Below are 26,265 nucleotides of genomic sequence, written 5' to 3'. Positions count from 1 at the left end.
GATCGATCGTGAGTGATCGAATTACGACGGCGGTTAATAGGATCGCGAACAGGTGTCGACAGGCTTCAAAAGCAGGACGATTAACGCGAGACCTTGGCCCCGAAAAAGCGTCCCTTGGGATTCCTGTCGATATTGCCGAACGATCGCATTTTTACGGGACACCGGGAACACACGGGAACAAGAAGGAAGCTGACGGTTCGTCGAGAAGCTTGCCCTTGCTCCCGTCACGGAATAAGTAGCTAATATTTCACCCAAGTATTCGAATAACGGTCGGAAAGACGGCATCCTGCAAACCCGAGACGATATCGTCGAACACGTGCCGTTTCGAGAAAGCTTGCAACCTTCAATTTGATCTCGAAGACGCTCGAAAATCCTCCCCGGCTTAATATCGTCGCTCCTTTACCCTCTTCCGCTCGAGGGTCGACTACGGCCGACTTTCGAGAGCCGGTTTCAATTTTTTATTGAGGCCCTTCGCGTCGAGGATCTCCTACTACAGCTTTTAACTCTTTGAGGTTAGGTGAATTGTTCCATCCTCTTGTGACAAATAAACCCTTTGTGTAATGCACTTGTCAGATGCTATAATATTAAATGCGTAATCCTCGCGCTCTGATTGCTACGCGTTAGATTACCACACGCTGGATTACTAGGCGTTGGATTACTATCCGTTGGTTTACTACGCGTTAGATTTCTACGCGCAGAATTACCACGCGTTGTATTATTACGCGTTGAATATCCACGCGCAGAGTTATTACGCGTTGGATATCCACGCGCTGGGTCACTACGCGTTGGATATCCACGCGCTGGATTACTACGCGTTGGATTACTACGTGCTGATTGTCCATGTGTGGGATTACTACGCGTTGATTGTCTACGCGTTAGATATCCACGCACTGGATTATTACGCGTTGGATTACTACGTACTGATTGTCCACGTGTGGGATTACTACGCGTTTTATTACTACGCGTTGATTATCCACGCGTGAGATTACTATGCGTTGGATATCCATGCGTTGGGTCACTACGCGTTGGATATCCACACGCTGGGTTACTACGCATTGGATTACTACGCGCTGATTGTCCACGCGTGGGATTACTACGCGCTGATTGTCCACGCGTGGGATTACTACGCGTTGGATATCCATGCGCTGGGTCACTACGGGTTGGATATCCACGAGCTGGATTACTACGCGTTGGATTACTACGCGTTGGATATCCATGCGTTGGATAAACACGCGCTGGATTACTACGCGTTGAATTACTACGCGTTGACTGTTCACCCGCGGGATTACTACGCGTTGGATATCCACGCGTTGCGTTACTACGCGTTGGATATCCACGCGCTGAGTTACTACGCGATGGATTACTACGCGTGTAACCATTTGTACGAAGGGAAATCTTATCCAGAATCTCGTCAGCTACCCCCATTTCAGGAACCTTGTGAGACACCCTGTATAATAATTTCATTCAAACGTAAAAATTGAAATTACACATGATCATACAGTTCAATCTTGTGGTTCGTTTATAGTTTGATTTACAATACAAATGCACAATAATACATGCAATACATACATGAAAACATGCAATTTAAAAATTGTAAAATTGTATAATATGAATAATTAGGAATATCTAAAAATTGAAAAATTTGTAACGGTACACAAATAAATAACTTCGGTATTAAATGACTATAGTACATTTTTCCGATCAGCACGAACAATTTTATCGTGGAAGTGATTTATCGACGTAGCAAATAAGTGAGTATGTGTGAATCGATTACATAATATTTCAGTACCGCTTAAATTCCGTGTGTGTATTTTGAAGCGGTGCCAACTATTTTACCATACGATTATTCGATTTATAGAAGCTGTTTGCACTTGATCTGATTCATTGGAGTAGTTATTTAGCAGAAGAATCAACAACTCGATTCTATTAAAGGATAGGTAACATACTGAAAACGTCAGCTTCAATTTATGGTCGTGCTATTTATCTTTCTTCTTTAACGAAATTTAAAGAGATTTTTAAAAAATTATTAGCCTATTATTTTTGGAAGGAATTTGAGATATCAGAATGTACTTTTTAGGAATTTGAAATTTGACTTGCAAAGTTTGGTGCAATTGCAAATTTGAGAAATTTGGAAATTCAATAGTAAAGAGTTTAAAAATTCCTAAATGTAAATATTCAGAAATTCCAGAAAATAAACGCAAGGAAATATGACGATTGGTAATTTCTCAAATTAAAGATTAAATAAATGGTTAATTAATTATCGTCGACAAACGAGCGTAATTTCGATATTTGGTCGAAGCGACACACGTCGAATACACACATAACACGCCCGAAACACGCATTCGATACATCGACTGCGAGAATCAAGCTTGTTGTCCAAGCACGTTAATGATGGTCTCGGACCAATATCGAGGTAACAAGATATCGATTGTCATCGACTGTTGCTATGATCAATGGCGCGAGAGGTTCATCCTTGGATATGCACCCCTTAGTGCCATTTCGCGCTTTACTTAATTAGAACTATTGCATATCGGTATATCAGCAAACGTTCGCTCAAGCTTTATTGAATAATTTTCAGTTTATGTACTCGATGACTCGAAGCTGTGCCAAAGAATTTTTACGTTTCACAAAAGCTCGGAGTGGTCGTATTTTTGTGACATTGATGAGGTAAACAGTGTATTTTCCATTCAGCTAAAATTCGAGTGGAGAACTACAAATGACGTATGAAGTCCCAAAGCGAGCAAGCAATACGCAATACCTACATGAATAGAAAATACAAAGACTGCTAAGGTTAACCTGACAACCACATGTGACTAACAAATCAAAAATCGCTAGAATGTAATGCCTCGGGTCTTACTGCTACGTTCGATTTGAAACTACAAACGTGAACGAAAAACTATCGCTAAAAACTTGTATCGAGGTCTCTTGTAATCTCTTCCGATATTGACTACAAGAATGCGTGGATTGTCCACAGTGCAAAGTTTCCGAAGAATTTCAATTTTAATTTTTCGATTTTAATTTAACGCCAGATTACGCGTTTCTCGCGAACGATTCTTTCCATCGGGAATTAATCGTCTTTAATCGCGAAGTATACAAGGTCAGACCATGATCTTCGTGGTCGAAGGACACTGTCCCACTGAAAATTATCCCCCGTTGCATTTGTTTCATCCGGTATTTTTTATCGTCTTATACTTTCTGAGGAAGTAGTGATACTAATTCTGAGGAAACATTCTCTGCTATCGAAGCTAGCCACATCACGACGATACGTTCATGCAATCGTGGTGCATATCGGATTTATTCAATGGCGAAAATTCGGAAGCGTCACGTTGCCAAAACATAGTTGATTGGAAGCAAGCCGTCAGTCGTCGACGAACACCGTGTTCCACTGAAAATTATCTCCCCTTTGTTGATTTGAAACCGCAACTGTGAAAAACCATTAAGGTGTTGCTAAAAACTTGTAAGGTTTTAATATTCGTCCTAACCGTACCTTTATGTAACAATAACTGTAAGAGGTTACCATTTGGTATTTAAATTGGTTGCATTCCATCTCTTTCGAATGGTTTCTTTGTCAGAGTCTTTGACGTAACAGTAAGAAGAACTCGGCCGAACGGTAAAAGGGTCGAAAGGGGTAAGAAAAGATGTCGCGAAGGAAAAGTAGTGTTACGAGGTCGTGCAACGTGTGCTAATTCTTCGGAAGGACCCCCACCATATAAAAGGCCGAATAAATCATCTGTTAAATGAGGTTGGACCGGTTGTAATTGTTCCCACCCACTCAAACCAGCCGTGTCGGATGATGTCAGGGACAATCGCCATAGAAACCGTAGGACGATGGTCCTACATCACGTAAAACACGCGTGTGCACTGTTAGAGCCGTGATAATTCTCGTAAATATCGAACCATCGATTGTCTCCAAATTTGCTTGCACTCGCAACACAGTGTTATGGGGTGAATTCTAACGAGCTTTCGTATTAGCGACGGTTTCAGCGATTTCCAATGTTCCGTATTTATTGGCTGTGTTATGGGATATTAGAGGGTACATTATCTGACGATTATCATTGTTATTATGGAGGATATCGGTAATACTATAATGAACTGCAGAGAATTGTATTTTCGGTGAGTGGGTTGTTTTTAGGGGATTTAGGGAGTTGGAGGGTGAAAGATTTGCAAGAATTGTAAAATTGTAGACTTATTAACTTGTGAAATTGTGAAATTGTAAAATTGTAAAATTGTAAAATTATAAAATTGTGCAGTTGTAAAGTTGTACAGTTGTAAAGCTGTAAGGTTGTGAAGTTGTAAAGTTGTAAAGTAGTAAGGTTGTAAAATTGTAAAAATTAAGGTTAGAATATTGTAATGAATTGTAAGGAAGGTTGTAAGTTTATAATAAATTATGGAGGTTATAATCTTATAATGGTTTAAGATAGTTTTATAGGTTAGGTTGGCTTTTTATGATTTTATACTAAAATTATAAGGGAGGTTTTCATTTTATAATAAATTAGAATTATTTTATAATTTGGTTATTTTCATCAAGGTTAACATATTTTCTTCAGCTTCAAGGTTTATATATAATATTTTAAATACTGTAAGTACTATAAATTTCGTAAATACAGTATGCTTTAATACTATAAATGGAAAGTTACACGTAACTTATGAATCTGAAGTTTTCTTAGTTTCGGAGCGAAATAAATAATTCTATGATGACCATCGAAGAGAATCAGAGCACGGAAAGTAGAACAAGTTATTACAGGTAATTAAAACCTTCTGCAATTAGGAACAGAAATAATTAAATTATACCAAGAATTATCAACTGAGGATACAGTAAAATCGATACACGCCACTTACGTTTGATATACATATGTATAATTCTGGGGAACTTTTAATTATTTATCACGTTTGATTTATATGTATAAATATTGCATGTTTTCCAAATTCTCAAATTTTCAAGTTTTCAAATTTTAGGATGACAAATTTCCAAAATCGCATATTTTAGTATTTTAAAATTGCAAATTTTTAAATTTATAAAATATCAAATTTTAGTATATTAAATTTTCAAATTTCCAAATTCTCAAATTTCAGTAACACAAATTTCAAATTCTCAAATTTTAGTATTTGCTAATTTACAAATTTGCAAATTTCCATATTTTCAAATTTTAGTATCCTAAGCGTACAAATTTCCAAATTTCCAAATTCTCAAGTTTTAGTACCATAAATTTTCAAATTCTAGTACCCTAAGTTTCAAAATTCTCAAATCTCAATGCTCCAAATTTCCAAACTCACACGTTCCATTATGACAAATTTCCAAATTCTCAAATTCCACTACCCCTAATCTCTAAATCTCCAAATTACCAATTTCTAAAATTCCATCACCTCAAATCTCTAAATCTACAAATATCCAAATTCTTAAATTCCAACACCCTAAATCCTTAAATCCCCAAATTTCCAAATTCTAAAATTCCATCACCCCAAATTTCCAAATTCTGAAATTCCAACACCCTAAATCCCTAAATCCCCAAATTCCACAACTCCAAGTTTCCAAATTCTAAAATTCCAACACCCTAAGTCCCTAAATCCCCAAATTCCACAACTCCAAATTTCCAAATTCTAAAATTCCAACACCCTAAGTCCCTAAATCTCCAAATTCCACAATTCCAAATTTCCAAATTCTAAAATTCCATCACCCTAAATCCCTAAATTCAAAAATTTCCAATTTCTCAAATTCCAATACCCCAAATTTCTAACTCTCCAAATTCCACTATCCTAAATTACCAAATTCTAAAATTCCATCCCCCCAAATTCCTAAATTCCCAAATTTCCAAATCCTCAACCTTGAACACCCCAAATATCTAAATCCTCAAATTCCACCACCCCAAATTACCAAATCCTAAATTTCCATCTCCCCAAATCCCTAAACCCCCAAATTCCCATTCTCAACCTTGAACCCCCCAAACTCCAAAATATTTAACTCCCCAAATTCCCAATTTCCAAAACATCCTTTACACCTCCAAATTTCCTCCACCAATTTTCCCCCAAAAAATATCTATAGACATGCATCCAACTAATCCACCTCCCAAGAAAAAAAATGTGCCATTTGACTGGTCTTGTTCCCACGATCTATCGCAGACAAATGCGTTCCCGTCGCCGGGTCGGAAATGGTTCCGTGGCGACGATTTTTCTTCGTTCCCGTCGCGAATTCATTTTCACCGATCGCGATTCTTCGAGGGAACTTGAAAACACTCTCAGATCGCTTGAATGGCATTGTGGCAAGGTCTCGGCGTATTCGGGAGGAGACCTAGAACGCGGCTCATTTGCGATAGATTCAAGGACCATCGAACGATATACCGGTGTCACTGGGACCAGGAATCTCCTCGCACGACTCATTTACCAGTAATTAAAACACCCACGCTGATTTGATCTGCGTACAGAGGGATTCTTCGGCTGCCGAACGCACTATCGGGAATTACGTTGTGCCTTCATCAAGGTCACCTTCCTCTTGCAAGGACAAGATGCATGTTCGATGGAAATTCCGGTTAGGCTATTTGTTCAAACACGATCTTCGTGAAATCGGTTTAACCATTCTGTAAATGTTACGATTTAACCCTTAAATTATTACGGATTAGGTTAGGTTAATTTTTATTGACGAATGTGTGTGGATATTTTTACTTTCATGACTTTAATTACTGGACAAATATTCTATTAATACAAAATTTTGTTGTAGATGTTTTTTATGAATAAATTGTTATTTTAGTTACTGTTTTATATTTTATGTATTATGTTTTTATTTTCTCATGTTTGTACATATTGTTTTACATATACATTACACTTTTGTCATTTTATGTGTTGTATATTATAGTTTTATCATTTTCTATGTATTATATATTACATTTTTATTATTTCATATATATTATATGTATTTAAATTTTTTTTTCATTTATTGTATACTAAATTTTCATCATTTTATATGTTTTTATTGTAGCATTATTATACTGTATTTTTGTATTTTCTTCATATGTGCTGCTTCATATTTGTTGTCCTCTCTTAAGAACATTATAAATATATGTTATAATATATTCTTTATTTGCATAAAAATATTTTATATTCAATTGTTGTATTCAATTGTTGTATTCAATTGTTATATTCAATTGTCATATTCAATTGTTATATTCAATTGTTATATTCAATTGTTATATTCAATTATTATATTCAATTGTTATATTCAATTTCTCTATTCATCTGTTATATTCAATTGTTATATCCAATTATTATATTCAATTGTTGTATTCAGTTGTTGTATTCAGTTGTTATATTCAATTGTCATACTCAATTATTATATTCAATTGTTGTATTCAATTGTTGTATTCAATTATTATATTCAATTGTTGTATTCAATTGTTGTATTCAATTGTTATATTCAATTGCTATATTCAATTGTTATATTCAATTGTTGTATTCAATTGTTGTATTCAATTGTTGTATTCAATTGTTATATTCAATTGTTGTGTTCAATTGTTATATTCAGTTGCTTTATTCAATTGTTATATTCAATTGTTGCATTCAATTATTATATTCAATTGTTGTATTCAATTGTTACATTCAATTATTATATTCAATTGTTATATTTAATTGTTATATTCAATTATTAAAAATGTTCAAATGTTATATTCAATTATGAGAAAAAGTAAAGACATGTACATATGTAGTTCATGTATAACCTATAAAAATTTTGCACCTTCAACTCAAGAAAAAGACCCATAATAAAATAACAATAAAAGAAACTAGTTGCGTCCTACATACTTAACTAAGGAAATCGAAGGACTAACAGCAAATAAGAAGTTTTAATTTTCCGAGTCCCTGAACGGGCGCATCATCGAAGCATACACAGATTGCGTTGTATTCAAACGGAAGTCAGATAGGAAGCCGGAAAGGAGAAACTAAGTTACTTCGATCCAGTGCCAATGAAGTCGTTGATTGTGAAAAAAAAAGTCCGTTTCCTTACTCGTGAATTGACTATCGATTTCCAACGAAGTCCAACATCGAGGAGAGCGTAATTTACCCTGGAAATTGTGCAAACTGGGTGAAGTTTGAATGGAAACGTAGTTCGACTTCAATAACTTACGTTAATTAGCTTTATTAACGATTCATAACACAGTTATTTGCGGACGGACGGCACCGTCGCTATAAATTATACATCGTTACATACATATGTTACATTTTCTTACAGCGCATTTCTTTTTTTAAATTATGAGTTAGACAATTCGAGTATTCACAAGGCACCTACAAACAAGGAATCTTTTCGCTTGTTTGGTAACGTTGAACGTGGAATATTAAATATTGATAGTTCCAAAATTTAGGAAATAATATGTTAATAATTAATAAACGTAACATCTTCTGTTTTCTTATATTTAATTTGTGTATTTTGAAAGATTTCTGTGAGCGTCGACGCTCTGCCATGTTGCGACGTCACGGAGCCGCCATGATGCTACGTCACGGAGCCGCCATGTTGCTACGTCACGGAGCAGCCATGTTGCTACGTCACGGAGCCATTTCGTCTCGCGTTCGAAGCCGCCATCTTGTTTTCGCGTTCTTTGAATTTAAAACTAGTCAAGCAAGGTTTTGTTAATATTTTTAATACAAATTATTAGTCAAACACTTTGCATTATAATTGTAATTCCTGCTAATTACATTAAGATATCTTTTCAAGGTATTATAATAAAGATTTTTATTTAAAGACACGAAATTAATCTTTGACTTAGTTAACTTATTGAATTTTCTTTACATTTAGTACTCGATATGGCTAGTTTTATTGTGTCTCTAAATACATTGCACACCTAATTATTCCAATACAATCAATGATAAAATTATTCTTAAAAATTGTTAATTATGACAAAAGATTAAAAGTTTTGTTCCAACTAGAATTTTTCAAAATAAAAATTATTAAAATTGTTCAAAATAATAGTAGAACCTATCAAGATAAAAATATCCACGTTCGACGTTGTATAAAAAGAAAAATTACAAAAGTGTAACAATACTTGATGAACGCAAAGTGTATTGCACTGTACACGCAACATTTACATGTTATATTACTACACGATAAATAGTGGTGAGGATCACGTAAAAAAAATAAGTGGCTATAAAGGAGAGTAGAGTAACAGTGGTTCGCAAAGTACCGACATAGATTTTCGTATATTTACATGAACGAGTGACTTTCGAATTAATGACGAGTACTTTGGCAACGAGATGACACATATCGCGTATAACGCACCTTTTAAATACAAACAACTCGAGCGAGTTGTTTCGTTTCCCTTTCAAGACTCAACTGGTAACTTCTAATAAATACAAACCTTATCAGTCGCAAGCCTTCTCGTGTGCAGCACGGTATAAATTATAAAAATGAAAACGAGTCTCCAGAAAAGCAGATCGAAACAAAATAAAAGTTTTTTAAACAAAACTAAAGTTGTTTGTAAAAAATTTAAAAAATTATGTAAATAAATTAAGAAGCAAATGAGACCTTGAAACACTAATTTTTTATTTTTTTATGACTACATTCGATCTCATCCAAGGTTAAGTCTTAGGCTCGAACGGGTTAAAACAATCGATTCGTGTTACAAAGAACGATAAGAATAATAAATAGCAGCACTGTAAATGTATCGATCTGCTTTCCAGCTATCGCTTTACATGCATAAAAAGGAACAGTATCAACAATGGAAGGCTACGACCTGGTACTGCAACACGAACGATCAAAGGGAATTAATCTCATCCTTCGTTGCACCGGAAACATCGTGCAGGACGCTTTACTTTTTTTTAGAGAGCTTCAGCTTGTATCAAGAATGCTATAGACAAGAAGAAAAAATCTCATGGCCAGAAGGACTGTCTTCTTGCTTCTTCAAAGAAGTCCTTCATTAACGTCTCAACGTCTCGGGCTTAATAGAGCATATGGCTGGATCGGATACCTGTAAATTAAAAATGCCACGAATCAGCGTTAGTACTAGTAAAGACTCGCAATATTCTGTTATATTGCCATATGTTATGTAGATATGCGTCTTACAGCTATACGCGTTATATGGCCACGCGTTATATAGCCGTGTAATAATAGTCATTTCATTATTGGAGTCGTGGCAGATCGTAAAGTGTGATGCAACCACGCGTTGTATAAGCACGTGTTATATAGCCACGTGTTACATAGCCACGTGTTATATAGCCGTGTAATAATAGTCATTTCATTATAGGAGTCGTGGCAGATCGTAAAGTGTGATGCAACCACGCGTTGTACAAGCACGCGTTATATAGCCTCGCGTTATATAGCCACATGTTATATAGCCACGCATTATATAGCCGCGCGTTATATAGCCGCGCGTTATATAGCCACGTGTTATATAGCCTTGCAATAATACTTATTTAATTATAAGAGTCCTGACAGATCATAAAGAATCATACAACCGCGCGTTACATAAACACGCACTATATAGCCTCGCGTTATATAGCCACACGTTACATCACCCGTGGAAATAAACACTTGTCTCAATACCAATTTACAAAATTATTGTGACTCCCCATAAATACAAGATGTAATAGCCAAGTGCCACATTTTTAACGCGATATATAGCCACGCATTACATTGCCATATACGTTCTTCAAAAGAAATTACCGTGAAGGCTCGAGGTATTTTGCAAGGAACTCGACAACGGAACCTCGCTGCCAGGATGCTCGTGTATCACCGTCTCGGTAATGTTGTTTTCCGCTTCGGAATGCGCGCGACGATGCTCGCGCGTCATCCCCTCGTTTTTCCGCCTTTTCTCGGTGCCGACACAACAACGTTGCTCACGTTGCAACGTCATCTCCTGGGAGTAAACGGATTCCCCGTTCGAGAACGAGTTAAAGCGTTGCCGCCTTCTCGCGGTTGCTTGGTTCGCCCGCCGGCCGACCACGCTTGAAATCTCGTGGCTTCCGCGAGACATCTCGTTCGCTCTTTCACGACGCTGCAGGGACTTCAAAGAGTCCTCGTAGCCACTGCGCAAAATAAACACAAAATAATAATGATAATAATAAAAAATAAAAAAATAATATTCATCACGGAGAGTAAATATTATTAGTATACACATCATGGTTAATTTTAATAGAAAGATAAATGTACTCGTATGAAGAGGTTATAATGATAAGATTAAGAGCAGAATAAGGTACATCGTGAGTCTGTTTAAAATGGCGGACGTAACATGTATAACAAAATGGTGGACGTCAAATGTACAATAAAATGGTGGACGTTAAATGTACAAGAAAATAGCGGATGTGAAGTGTACATGGACGTCTAATGTATAACAAAATGACGGACGTATAGTGTACAACAAAATGGAGGGCGTACTTGGAAAACAAAATGGCGGACGTCAAATGTACAACAAAATGGTGAACGTCAAATGTATAAGAAAATGGTGGACGTTAAATGTACAAGAAAATAGCGGGTGTCAAATGTAGAATGAGTTGATGGACGTTTTATGTATAACAAAATGGCGGACATATCTTTGAAAACAAAATGGCAGACGTCAAATGCACAACAAAATGGCGTAGTATAGTGAACGATTAAAACTTGAAGGCGAACCAGAAGCATATTACCAACATATGAAATAAAAGAAACAAATTATACTATCTAAAATGCCGTCCATAAAATGCGCAACAAAATGGCGGACGTCAAGTATACATCAAAATGGCGTAACATAGCAAAAGATTGAAGCTTGAAGAGGAACCATAAGCAACTAACATAGTAAGTGAAAAAAGCGGGTCAAGCATTAGCGTATGCATGATGCTGAAAGCGTTGAAGCTGATTCGACGGCAGCAAGAATGATTCGATTGATTTGGCCGAACTCTGCTTTCAATTTAGATAGCAGGAATAGCTCGGTAAGTAATTCGACTTACTTGCTGCTCTCGCCACTGGAGGGGCTCGACGAGTGACTGCAGTGGCAGGAGGCGCGCGCCACGATCCCAGAATCCTGACCGCTGGAATGCAAGGACGTCGCGGATGCCTCGAGGCCTTTCGGGGTCCCTGTCGTCCTCCCGGCGTGCTTACTACAACCGCCCATCCTGCAACCACCCCCGCCGTCTCTAGCATCGACATCGCGAAAGATATGGGAATTCCCTGATACAGTATTTGGTATATTGCCGGACGACCTTGCCGCCCGAGGAATGCCTTCATAATAAATGCATTCCTTCCTTGTCGCGGTTTTTATTTCATTCCACGACTACCACGGACATCTCCGACCAGTTGTTTGCGTTCGCTCGGAGGATTATCGTGGGAAATGGCCAATTTCGCAATTTGGTGAGGGATTTGTTCGAAGTGGTGATTTATTAAGTGGAGATGATTAGGATGTTGCGATTTGCGGGTATGTGGGAATTTGGGGGATTTGGGGGAGGGGAGATCTGGGGAAAATTGAGGTATTTTCTAGTTTAGAAATTTGAATATTTGGGAATGAGGAAATTTGGAAATTTAGAAATTTGGGAATTTGGGTATTTAGGGATTTAGGGATTTGGGGATTTGGGGATTTGGGGATTTGGGGATTTGGGGATTTGGGGATTTGGGGATTTGGGGATTTGGGGATTTGGCGATTTGGGGATTCAGGGAATTGGGGATTTGGGGATTTGTGAGTTGGGAATTTGGGCATTTGGGAATTTGGAAATTTGAGGACTATGGGAATTTGGAAATTTGGGGACTGTGGGAATTTGGAAACTTGAGAATTCAGGAATTTAGGAATTTAGGAATTTGGGAATTTGGGAATTTGGGAATTTGGGAATTTGGGAAAATGAAAAATTGAAAAATTGAAAAATTGAAAAATTGAAAAATTGAAAAATCGAAAAATCGAAAAATCGAAAAATCGAAAAATCGAAAAATTGAAAAATTGAAAAATTGAAAAATTGAAAAATTGAAAAATTGAAAAATTGAAAAATTGAAAAATTGGGAAACAGAAAATTCTTAAATTTGCAACATAAACGTTCCTTTTCATTCACTCCCAAAATTGACCATTTCCTACAATCATCCTCTTTTCCTCCCAAAACAACCCACACGATATTTTTCATAAATTTTGAAATATCTCTACCATTGTGTCACCAGCTTTAAAAAATTGAAAATCTGTGAAAATTTTTGCGACTAATTCGGGAAACAGTAAACGAACGATCGTTCCCGTATGCGAATATAGAGGAGTGAAAATTGTGGACGCAATTCTATAAACATCGGACTGGCCAGCAATCTCGCCTGACTACAAACGAGTTATACTACTTGCAGCTGCTTTTACTACTGCTGCGATCAATATCGCAACTGCTATTCCAAAGCAATTTGTTTTACCGTTAATTCGTATGTTCCCACTTCTAATTAAAACTTTTTTCATTTCAATCAGCTTGCAATTGTCATTTTCAATTATTAAAGCTGTTGAAACGTTCAAAATATTGTTAATTACTTCGCTTAGATCGCGATCGATGTGCACGGAGTTTTCTAAAATAACTTTTGTATTGATTTGTGGATGGAAGATCAACTTCAAGATGTGATGAATGATTTTTGTTTATTTGGATGATTTATTCTTAACATAATTGATTGTCAAATTTTTTTTGGATAATAAGATGAATTTAGTGAATAAATTCAGTTTAATCAATATTTGTTAATAATGTATTAATTAATTAAGTAATTATCTAAATAAAAATTAATAGATATGATCACTTTGACAAAATGTTAAAAAAATGAACAATAAAATTCATTTCCCAAATTCAATAACTGAATGTTTAGAAAAAAGGGAATTTTAAAGTTGAAACAGAAGGTGACTTTTCACATCTGATGTACCTCACACCTGTCCCATTTACACTGGCGCCGTTTTTAGACTCAAAGAAGCATCAGCATAAATTCGAAATTAAAATCGAACCATGCAAAACGTATACCTATACATGTAAGCACTGACGTACTCTTAAAGGGAGCTACGGGGCCCCACAAAAAAGAGGAGTAGAAAATTTTCTAAAATTAATTAGGAAGTCTTCCATTTCTTACTATCAACGAAGTTAATATTTTTTAAATATTTATTAAATTTAATAATTATTAAATATAAACTGTTCGTGAAATAATAGCAGGTCGTTTATGGATTTATTATTGCACACTAACTGTAATTTAAAAGAATATCTGTTCTTATGTTACCAATCAATCAATCGATAAACTCAATTAGTATAAATTAATCACTAAAAAAATATCACATCTCCTATATCAGTATACAGGGTGTCTTACAATTAATGTAGGTCCCTGAAATGGGGGGCAGCTGAAGTGATTCTGAATAAAATTTCCCTTTGCAAAAATGGGGTTTGAAGTTTCGTTTTTGGATTATTAAGGAAAAACACATTTCAAACACCATTTTGGCAAAGAGAAATCTTATTTAGAATCACGTCAGCTATCCCCGATTTTAGGGACCTCACTCACTAGTGAATTACTATGGGTGGAATTACCACGCGCTAAGACTACCACACATCGAATTACCACGCGTTGATACTCATGCGTCGAATTACCACGCGTCGAATTACTATGGATCGAATTACTACGCGCTGAGACTACCACGCATCGAATTACCACGCGCCGAAATACTGTGGATCGAATTACCATGCGTTGAGACTACCACACATCGAATTACCACGCATCGAATTACTATGGATCGAATAACCACGCGTCGAATTACTATGGATCGAATTACCACGCGCTGAGACTACCACGCATCGAATTACCATGCGTTGAGACTACCACGCATCGAATTACCACGCGTCGAATTACCATGCGCTGAGACTACCACTCATCGAATTACCACGCGTCGAATTACCATGCGCTGAGACTACCACGCATCGAATTACCACGCGCCGAATTACTATGAATCGAATTCCCACGCGTCGAATTACTATGGATCGAATTACCATGCACTGAGACTCCCACGCATCGAATAACTATGAATCGAATTACCACAGCATCTGAGACATTACCACGCATCAGCATTACCACGCGCCGAATTACTATGAATCGAATTCCCACGCGTCGAATTACTATGGATCGAATTACCATGCGCTGAGACTACCGCGCATCGAATTACTATAGATCAAATTAGCATGCGCTGAGACCACCACGCATCGAATTACCACGAATTATCACTCACTAATTGTGAGATACCCTGTATATCCGAATCTATTAAGGAACAAACTGCTTATAAAAGTAATCCTAAACTTATGAACACATATGAAGAAAGTCTTATTTCGTTAAATCGTGTAATCACCAAACGTGTGTCTCCGATTCATAGAAAATTGTTGTTCGTTCAAGTGGGCTACCTTGAAGATCTGAGACCGGCGTTCTAAGGTGTAGACAGGCCATCCATAGACGCGATTCTGCCTCCTATCTCGAATTGTTAATACGTATGACAATGAAGCATCGCGGTGAGACCCTAACAAAACAGCTGCACATCAATTAACGGACTTACGCGTGGAAGCGAGCACAGTTGGCTCCGTGCTCGCAGATGCTCTGTCGCCTCGGCATGTCGGTGCAGAATGGTTCAGGGTCGTAATGAAGGCCGTCCACGAAGGTCGGGAACAGAGGCGGCTTCTGCAACGTTGCGGCCGGATCTGCCAAAGCGAATCCAATCGGGCTGGTGGTCGAGAACATTGCTTTCTCCCGACGTCTGCGACTAACGGGTGAAATTCGTTCGTTCGGGTTACAATCGATCGTTTGTATCGGAAAATGCTACTCGAAAAACGGGCTAACTTCTTTCTGGGAGACTTTATCGGGTCTAGACTCTTATATTGCTACGTGGTTTCTATAATATACGGGATTTTACCAAGCGTGAGGTTTTATAGGAATACTTTTTTTGGGGTGAAATAAGTGATGGAGTCAAGGTTACACGACTTGGTAAGTTATTGACATTTAAATATGGGGTTTGGGTATAAATTTAAAGATACAATGATGTGGGCAGGGTGAAACGATAAGTCTTTCTGATTCTGAAGATATGGGATTTTATTTGGGTACAGTTTCTTGGAGATGCGGTGAGGTGTGTTATGTACAGAGTGATACACAATAGGTGTTACACGGTAAGTATCACTGTTTCATATGACGTGGAATTTTATTAAGAAATAGTTTTTTGAAGATGTGATGTTCAGGTGTTTTATGTACAGGGTGTTACACAATAGGTGTTACACGATGTCACTGTTTCATATGGCATGGAATTTTATTAGGATATAGTCTTTCGGAGATGTGATGATGAAGTGTGTTATGTATAAGGTGCTACGCAATAAATGTTGTGTGGTAAGTGTCACTGCTTCATATGACATGGGTTTTTATCAGGAAACAGTTTTGTAGAGATGCAATGATGAAGTAATATGTATAGGGTGTTACAAAATGTATGTTCATATTGGTCCATAAGACATAATTATATAACAAAATATTTTTCCAGAAATGCAGTGATGAAGTCTGATATGTACAGAACATTTCATGATGAATGTTGACAATGGTTCATCAGATTTTATAACAAAATACTTTTTTAAACATTCAATCATGAAGTCTGATATGTACAGGATGTTACAAAATATATGTTCATACTGGTCCATAAGACATAATTATATAACAAAATTTTTTTTAAAGATTCAATGATGAAGTGTGATATATACAGGATGTTACAAACTATGTGTTAACATTGGTCCACAAAATTTGAAATTAAACATTTTTTTTGTTAAATGTAATGATGATATTTGATATGTACAGGATGATTCATGAAGAGTGTTATCACTCATACGAAAGTTTGAAATGAAATATATTTTTAGAAATGTGATGACGAGACCTTTAAGGAATTTAGGAATTTGAAAATATGGAAAAGGTAAATTGTGTATAATATTAGATGTCATGAGATTTGAATAGTATTACAGAGAGAGTGTATGCTCCATACCGTTTATTTCGACGAACACACGTGACACAGAGAGCAGTGACAAGAGCACCCACAAAGACGACACATCCGAGTACCACCACACCCACTTCGAGGGTTGACAACAGGTATCGTTGGCTACCCCGACGTGGAGAACTTCCGGCGATGTCCAGAACATCATACTCGTCCAACTCGCGTTTGATGTCCATTTTCTTTGTGTTGAACACGCTACAAAAATTAAATATAATCAGTATCCAATACAGTAGCTCCTTGCTATTTTTTTATTCACTCATTTTTATTAATATTTATACATAAAAATTGTTAATTATAAGCAACATTTGTGACAATTTTAACATTAATTTATAGCAATTAGCAATGTAATTTAAATTGAAAATAATTCAACAAAGAAATTCAATATTTTATGTTAGAAGAAATTTTCATCTACTACTTCAAATTTTCATTATATGTTTGATTTTATTGATTAATTGTTAATGACTTACTTGTGCAGGGTATCCATATCTATCATCACATTTAAGTGAGGATCAATGGCATACAAATAAACATCGGTACTGGAAATATAAAATACTTATTTCACATAATTAATTCTTCTAATAAGTTTATAAAGATGAGTTACATTACTCACGATGTGGTATCAATCAGATTCTTTTCAATATGTGGTTCCAGTTTCCTCACTCGAACATCCAAACCAGTCACATTTTGCAACACCCTTCGCAACAAAATTATGAAGTTCTTAATTTAAATAAAATATTGCTTTAAATAATTAAAGCTGTTAAATACGTTTAGATGAATTCACATAAAATTAAAAATGTCTAAAATTTGAATCCAAGCCTTCTCATTTTAAGTACCACACGTTTTAACAATCTTTCCTCCAAAAGTGAAATAAATCGAAATGATTCTACACGCTTGACCTACTTCACCGATCACAATCAAACATACCACCCGTTCCGTACAACGAGCCTTTCACCCCATTAATTAAACCTTAACAAGCAGAACACGCTCTTCCTAAAACACCCTTCTATCAGAAACACAAATATCACGGTGAAACTAGCAGGTAGGTAAAGCTGTCAGCTTTCGGATAGAAGCTATTCAACAAGCTCCGTTATACTTACGCAGTGATGTTCTCCAGTTGGGGCTCTATGTCCATGGGTCTTCGACCAACTACCATCACGACCTGCTTTTGATCATCCAACACGTACACCTTTAAATAAACACGATAAGAAAAAAACTATATAAATGTGAAAAAATTCACATTTATGTGGATGTTGTTGAAAGATCCATGAAAGAAAATACTTTTCTGCAAATAACTCGTTATTTATCAGTTGTACGACAAAAATAGTTATTACCAAATTTGTAGTCTAGGAAGTTCTCTATAAAAAAGGTTCTATATATTTTCTCCGTAGGAGTAACCTTTTCCGAGATAATATGTTATGTACACACAAGTGCACGTTTTAGATCTGAGAGTTGAAACAAATTAAGTTATCATACACGAAAATGGTCAGCTCCATGAAAAAAGTCTATAGAACCTTTTTTGTAGAGAATTGCTCAAACTACAAATTAGATAATAACCATTTTGTTCGTAGATCTAATATATACCGAGATATTCCTGAAAAGCTATTCTTTTTTAGCCCAGATCGAAGACTTCTGAGACGATTCAAGAATCTTGTATTCTGCTGGAAAAATTTGGGTTTCCCTGGACTAGAGTTTTTCAGTTTGTCATATCCAGATGAAAGTTAAATCATGTGAAAGTAGTATTTCGGAGACCAAGATGTTTTATGTGAGCCATAACGGATGACACATGTTCAATCCGTCGCAGGACAACATCTTTCGTCGATAAAGTGTTAAGAACGCCAGGAAAGAATACTGTGCAAAAGTTTTCGAAGACTTACGAAGACATTGGCGATGCTGCTGCGGCCATTCTCGGCGCCCCGTCTGTCGGTGGCCTTCACGTCGAAGCCGAAAACTCGTCCAGCATCGCGGCCAAAACTCGCCACCGATCGTACTTGACCGCTCAGTGGGTCAATGGCGAATCGCGGCGCGTCTTCCCGGCCAAGAATTTGGTAACGAATCTCGGCGTTTGCTCCCTCGTCTGGATCTTCCGCCTGTCGAGTGATTAATTGCGTTACTTCTCGCCTTTTGAATGGAATTCAAAATCGTTATAGCGCGTGAAATAGACTATTAAGCAAATGACGTCTCAAAATTAATTGCTCTTTCGCTTTCAGCAAATTTTTAATTACTTTGGCAAGCTGTGAATGTCTAGGAATAATCAGATGATATCTGAACATGGCTGAAGCTTCTGGGTATTTATGTTCAGAGATGTGACTTGTAAGAATGATGACTTTGAGAGCCAGAGATGTTTGGAGGATTTCAAAGAGTCATCCTGAAGTACTAAGACTTATGATCCGATAGTTCTTAGCTAACAATAAGTCCATAAATCATGAGGTCCAAAAGTTCTAAACTAACAATAAGTCCACAAATCCTAAAGTCCTAAGCTAAGTCCAAAAGTCCTAAAGTCCTAAGGACCTAAAACCCAGAAGTCCTGAACTAAGTCATTAAGTCTAAAGATCCAGAAGTCCTAAACATCTAAAGTCCAAAAGTCCTAAAATCCTAAAGACCTAACATCCAAAAGTCCTAAGCTAAATCCCAATATCCCAAGACCCAAAAGTCCAAAGTCCCAAAACGAACTAAGTACAAAAGACCAAATAAACAAAGTTATTGCGACAGAGTTGCCATCTCCATACCTCCACTTTGACGACCTCATATCCATAATGTGCAGTAGTGGGTACCGCAGCTAAGATGGGTCTGCCCTTTGACTTGAATCTGGGCGCATTGTCGTTCACATCCTTCACCCTGACAACGACCCTGGCCTCGTTAGGTGCCAGGCCATTCAGCCTTTCACCGACAACCGGGTAGATCATCACAGGCATCCCGCGACCAATCTTCACCCTGTCAACTCTGACCTTGGCCTCGTATCGATCGTTCACCTCTCTGTCCACGTCCGTCATCAAATACAGCGAGCCGTTCTTCGGGTCGATCGAGAAGTGCTGTCTAGCCTCCGTATCGTCGGCGACGATGCTATACCTGATGTGCTCCCCTTGTTGTCCATCGGCCACATCCAACTGAGCAACCATAACGGGCACAGGGACGTTCTCTTCGATTTCCACCTCGTAATACCGATGTCTGAAGGAGGGGCTCTTGTGTACCTCGTTCTCGGCGTCCTCTTCGTCATCGTCGACGTTGAGTACCGTGACGATGACCACAGCCGTGGACGTCAGACTGAGAGGAGTCCCCAGATCGCTGGCGGTGACAGTCAACCGATGAGTCTTCTGGACTTCGTAGTCCAAGGTGCCGATGGTCGTGATGGTGCCTTCCTTGCTATCGATAGCGAAGTACTGCTTCTCAGGATGGCCTTGGTGACTCAGATCGAACAGGATCAGACCATTGCCATTTCCTGCGAAGTCCGTGTCGTTAGCGTGCACCTTAATCACCTGACTACCTACGGGACTATTCTCGAAGACCGAGGCGAGGTAAACTGGCAGCTGGTCACCATTTTCGTCCTTCTCGACCTCCTCGTACCCGAAGAACATAGGTGCATTGTCGTTCACATCCAGAACGTTCACTTCGACCTCCACGGTGGAGGTCAGCTGCGGCATGCCGCTGTCTCGAGCCATCACCAGCAGCCGGTGGGTTGGTGCTGTCTCCCTGTCGAGGACGCCGCTGACTCTGATGGTCCCTTGATAGGGAGCAATCTCAAAGGATCGCCCGTCCTCCAAATCCTCGTTGCCTGGTATCAACTCATAGCTGACGTTCGCGTTAGCTCCGAAGTCAGAATCAACAGCCTGCACGGTACCCAGGGTATAGCCTGCATAGGTGCCTTCAGGCACGTCGAACGTGTACCAGGACTTGTCGAAGATAGGCGGGTGGTCGTTCACGTCCTCCACATGGATTCTAATAGTGATATTATCCGCGAGTCCACCCGGATCCTTAGCCATCACCAGTAAACGAATATTGCTCTCGGCTGGGAGACCTCTGGCCACCGATATCTCCGCCGACCTCGGATCCAGATGGAAGTATCGACGGTTGGTCTTGTCGAATCTTCGCCTAACGTCCTCACCGGAAGTCGTCTCGTTCCCCAAACTGTACGTTATCGCGGCGTTCCCGCCCTCGTCCTTGTCCTCCGCTAGCAGTCGTATTATCGGCGCACCGATCGTCGCGTTCTCCGGGACGAGAAGAAGAGGAGAACGACGACTGCTTGGAAGGCCACTTCCGGTGGCTGGCTCGATCATGTCGAGCACGTCGTTCCTTTCGAACTGTGGCGACTCGATATCTGGCTCGTTTGAGACGCGAACACCCTGGTCCGGTAGCACGATCATTCGTATGAAGCTGGGAGGATTGTCGTTCACGTCGGTTACTGTTATCGTTAACCTTGATTCTGAGGAGAGACCTCCTGAAACATTGCGTATGTGAAGATTATGTGGTCTGGAAAAAAATTTTTACTGTCTGCAAGTTGTCGAAAGAGTATCATATAGGCACCACATGCATACATATGTGGGAACAAATATGCATAGGTACATATGTAGGAACGTACATATAGATAGGTAGATGGGAACATACATACATAGGTACATATGTAGATACATATATAGGAACATACATACACACGTACATATGTAGGCACATATGTAGAAACGTACATATACAGAGATGCAGAGGAACACACATACATAGGTACATGTGTAGGAGCATACATATATAGGTAAATATGTAGGTGCATATATAGGAACATACATACATACGTACATATGTAGGCACATATGTAGAAACGTACATATACAGAGATGCAGAGGAACACACATACATAGGTACATGTGTAGGAGCATACATATATAGGTAAATATGTAGGTGCATATATAGGAACATACATACATAGGTACATATGTAGGCACATATGTAGAAACGTACATATACAGAGATGCAGAGGAACACACATACATAGGTGCATGTGTAGGAACATACATACATAAGTACATATGTAGGAGCGTACACACATGAGTACATATGTAGGAGCACACATACATAAGTACATATGTAGAAACATACATGCATAGGTACATATGTGTAACATACATATAAAGAGGTGCAGAGGAACACACATATATACGTACTTATGTGGAAACGTACATGCATAGGTACATATGTAGTAACATACATATAGAGAGGTGCAGAGGAACATACATACATAAGTACATATGTGAAAACGTACATGCATAGGTACATATGTAGTAACATACATATAGAAAGGTGCAGAGAAACACACATATATACGTACATATGTGGAAACGTACATAATAGACAGATGCCTGAAACATACATACATTCTTTTCATACATACACAAGGTGCTATCCCCAGTTAAACCGTATCGAATCGCACGAAATTGAAGCAGCTACCCTACATAAACTTCGAAAAGAAGGAAAAGTAAAATGAAGTCACATTCGCTCATAAAAGTTTGCTACCGTATTACGTTCGGCGAGCATTGAAACTTTACGATTGCATTCCTCCACGCATAATAGAACGTTAAACACGCTTGAAACTTCTGTTTGCTACTTTCCGAACTAATTTCAGTTCCCGTAGTTGCTAAGAAGTAGAAAACTCACCATTATCTTTAGCGACGATCGTGAAGTTGTAGCTTGATCTTGCCTCTCTGTCCAGTGTACGATCATCGATTCCCTCGAAGTACACCAAACCGGTCGTCGGATGAATTCTGAAAAGCTCGCTACCCTCGCCGTACAAACTGAACACGAAGTTCTGATTCACACCCTCGTCTTTGTCGGTAGCCGCGATGGGATTCGACAAGTTCACTTTTGTGCCTGCTGGACTGTTCTCCAGGATTGTGCCTTCGTATAAAGGCATTGTGAACTCTGGTGGATGATCATTTTCGTCTAGGACGATCACTGTCACCTGAAATTTGTAGATTATGTGGACAATTTTTAGTTAGCTAGCTAGTCTAGTAAATCTCAGTGCTGGACAACCATTTGTCGACCATTTTGATGATATCAGTGATGTGTGAAAACTACACTGCTTCATATTATTTTATTTTACTCATTTCATTTAATGTCCTCATGCAAGTGAATGAACATGAGAAATGTTATAAATGTAGTATGAATAATGCATAGAAATGTGATGCATCTGTAACATTGAATGTTTCAAAGGCTCTAAACGACGGGACGCCGAAAGTTGAAATTTGCTTCGACAACAATGGGTCCTTGAACGAAGTACAGAAGCACGGCCTTCGTTCGAATTTTTTAAATTAAAAATTTCGCGCGTCATCCCTTGGTCCTTGGAACTTCTATTAGCTCCAATGGCCGAATATCCCGAAACTTGTATCTGCAAACATAGTGCGACGCAAGGACGATATTTTCAACACCTGCTGTCAAACGGATCGGTGTATCAGTTGTGAGGATGACACAGAAAGGGAGGATTCTTTAAGAATCTTGAAGTTTATGACGCTTGTAAAAATTAGGTCAAGATCTCAATTTAGTAAATACTTCACTTTGTAGAGAAAATTTTGTTTAGGGTTGAAAAATGGATATCAGAAAGTTATGGTCTATTTTATTTGTATGTTTGATAAAGTATGATATAAATTATGAGAACTCAAGAAATTATTTTTTAAATTAAAAGAACAGAGAGTTAAGTTTTTTTGTTTTCAGGGATCTACACTCACTAGTGAATTACTATGGGTGGAATTACTACGCGCTGAGACTACCACGCATCGAATTACCACGCGTCAAATTGCTATGGATCGAATTACCACGCGTCGAATTACTATGGATCGAATTACCACGCGCTGAGACTACCACGCGTTGAATAACTATGGATCGAATTACTACGCGCTGAGACTAACACGCATCGAATTACCACGCTTCGAATTACTATGGATCGAATTACCACGCGCTGAGACCACCACGCGTCGAATTACTATGAATCGAATTACCACGCGCTGAGTCCACCACGCATCGAATTACCACGCGTCGAATCACTATGGATCGAATTACCACGCGCTGAGACTACCACGCATCGAATTACCACGCGTCGAATTACTATGGATCGAATTACCACGCGCTGAGACTGCCACGCATCGAATTACCACGAGCTGAGACTACCGCGCATCGAATTACCACGCGCTGAGACTAACACGCGTCGAATTACCACACGTCGAATTACTATGAATCGAATTCCCACGCGTCGAATTACTATGGATCGAATTACCACGCGCTGAGACCACCACGCATCGAATTACCACGCGTCGAATTACTATGGATCGAATTACCACGCGCTGAGACTACCACGCATCGAATTACCACGCGTCGAATTACTATGGATCGAATTACCATGCGCTGAGACTAACACGCATCGAATTACCACGCGTTGAATTACTATGAATCGAATTCCCACGCGTCGAATTACTATGGATCGAATTACCGCGCGCTGAGACTACCACGCATCGAATTACTATGAATCGAATTACCATGCGCTGAGACTACCACGCATCGAATTACTATAGATCAAATTACCATGCGCTGAGTCCACCACGCATCGAATTACCAGGAATTATCACTCACTAATTGTGAGACACCCTGTATACCAGAATCTATTGAGGAACAAACTGCTTATAAAAATAACCCTAAACTTATGAACACGTACAAAGAAAGTCTTATTTCGTTAAATCGTGGAATCACCAAACGAGTGTCGCCGATTCATAGAGAGAGTTAATTATTTTTGTCTAATGGTTGTGAATAAAGTTTCAGTTTCACAATAATTTATCTTTTTGGTAGTTTTTGCGTGAGTATATTTACAGTTTCAGCGAGATCCTTAGGTGAAAGAGTTTCTTGTCCCTACTCGATCCTTTGCCCGGAAAACGAACGACCGCTATCAATTTCACGTTACTTTCAGTCCGAAAGAAAATCTCCTTAAGTGCTGTTTAACGAGATCCACGAACCCCATCGCACGATCGCACCCCCTTCAAACTGATAGCTGAGACTTACTTAGCAGATATCTCATTTGGTAACAGTATACGGTTCACGTCGGAAATAAATAAACGGGAAGAAAGAGGAAATAAATCTAGCTGAAAGAACGGAATTTATTTCTCTCGATAGAATGATCAAATTATTTAGTGTATCAATCCTTATAAAATTCAATTTTTACACATTTTATTATTGTCATTTGACAAATTTCTGATTTGCTATTTTTATTTTGTGTTGAATTGTTGTTTAACAAATTTGCTCTTTTTATAGTTTGATAAATCATCCTTATAATGCGTTGTAAGTTCGATAATTCCCCGTTGTAATGCTTTGTAATTTTGACAAACAATTTCAACGCATTAAAATTTTCACGTGCGGTCATATAACGAGACTCTACTCGCCAACACAACCTTGTCTTAGTTTTTTACCTCACCCTTGGCTATATAGCGAAACTCCGCTCATCGCAAACCCAATCTTACCTCAGTAGTCCAATCCTAACCGCGGCCATATAACGAAACTATACTCGCAAACACGATTTTGTCTCATTCCTCAACCCGAACTGTGACCATATAGCGAAACTGTACTCCTCTACATCATCTTATCTCGGTGCTCCACCTTCAACCGCGGCCATATAACGATACTCTGCCCATCGCAATCATTAATCTCAGCAGTCCCCATAAAATTCCCATAAAAGAATTAGCAAGTAACAAAAATTCGTACTTACTTGAAAGACTCCAACCCCTCGCGGACTCTCAGCAATGACAGTGATGCTGTAATTCTGCTTGGTCTCCCTATCGAGACCTCGAGGAGCATATAGCGAGCCGTCCTCCGTGATCGAGATATCGGGCACATCCTGTTGATTGACGATAAAAAAGTGGGTGCCGGTGGTGGTCGATCCGGTGGCATTCTGCGGAAGCACTTGCCCGATATACGTGCCAGGAACGTTCTCCTTCGCGTGGAAGACGAGAGGGGCGGTGGTCGTTCCCCTGCAATCAACGGCCATCGACTTTCGGATAAGCAAACAGTGAATTCCGCAGTGCCGTCGACTTTTGACCTTTCACGGACCGAGTTCGGCTCGAGTTACCGAAACCGAGTCAACGTATCGATTGTTGGGGAGCAACAGCGGCAGCTAGTTTAACCGAGTTCGGATACTACGAACTTTCGATCGAACTTTGGGCCTTGAGAGGAATAATTGGCATTTTGGTTTAGGTGGATAGAGGTTTCGTAGTATTTTTAATTTTTGGAGATTTGGCATTTGGGTTGGACTAGGGAATTTTGGAATTTGGGAAGGTGCGAATTAGATAGTGGGACTAGGGAATTTTGGAATTTTGGG

At 38.6% G+C, this 26,265-nt stretch overlaps 1 protein-coding gene across 5 annotated transcripts in view; it reads right to left on the bottom strand.

The window, feature by feature from the left end:
- Nucleotides 1-8,106: 8,106 nt before the first annotated feature.
- The window catches only part of Cad89D (cadherin 89D), a 96,552-nt gene continuing 78,393 nt past the window's right edge, over nucleotides 8,107-26,265 (bottom strand). For 2 of the 5 annotated variants that reach the window (XM_076539364.1, XM_076539363.1), the window contains exons 12-23: nucleotides 25,657-25,918; nucleotides 22,569-22,872; nucleotides 19,655-21,360; nucleotides 18,803-19,015; nucleotides 18,026-18,114; nucleotides 17,539-17,622; nucleotides 17,396-17,464; nucleotides 16,920-17,123; nucleotides 15,465-15,668; nucleotides 11,899-12,084; nucleotides 10,640-11,001; nucleotides 8,107-9,944 (exon numbers count right to left, since the gene is read on the bottom strand). In XM_076539364.1, the coding sequence (XP_076395479.1) occupies nucleotides 9,916-9,944; nucleotides 10,640-11,001; nucleotides 11,899-12,084; nucleotides 15,465-15,668; nucleotides 16,920-17,123; nucleotides 17,396-17,464; nucleotides 17,539-17,622; nucleotides 18,026-18,114; nucleotides 18,803-19,015; nucleotides 19,655-21,360; nucleotides 22,569-22,872; nucleotides 25,657-25,918 (3,712 nt within the window). In that variant the 3' untranslated portion in view covers nucleotides 8,107-9,915. Of the gene's footprint in view, nucleotides 9,945-10,639; nucleotides 11,002-11,898; nucleotides 12,085-12,569; nucleotides 15,380-15,464; nucleotides 15,669-16,919; nucleotides 17,124-17,395; nucleotides 17,465-17,538; nucleotides 17,623-18,025; nucleotides 18,115-18,802; nucleotides 19,016-19,654; nucleotides 21,361-22,568; nucleotides 22,873-25,656; nucleotides 25,919-26,265 lie in introns of those variants that run through there. The other 3 variants (XM_076539365.1, XM_076539367.1, XM_076539368.1) reach the window with 3 other exon arrangements.

The sequence above is a fragment of the Megachile rotundata genome, chromosome 13 (genome assembly GCF_050947335.1).
Source record: "Megachile rotundata isolate GNS110a chromosome 13, iyMegRotu1, whole genome shotgun sequence".
NCBI classification, from domain to species: Eukaryota; Metazoa; Arthropoda; class Insecta; order Hymenoptera; family Megachilidae; genus Megachile; species Megachile rotundata.
Note: the sequence above shows the minus strand (reverse complement) of the source record. Positions and strands in the feature narration are given on the sequence as shown.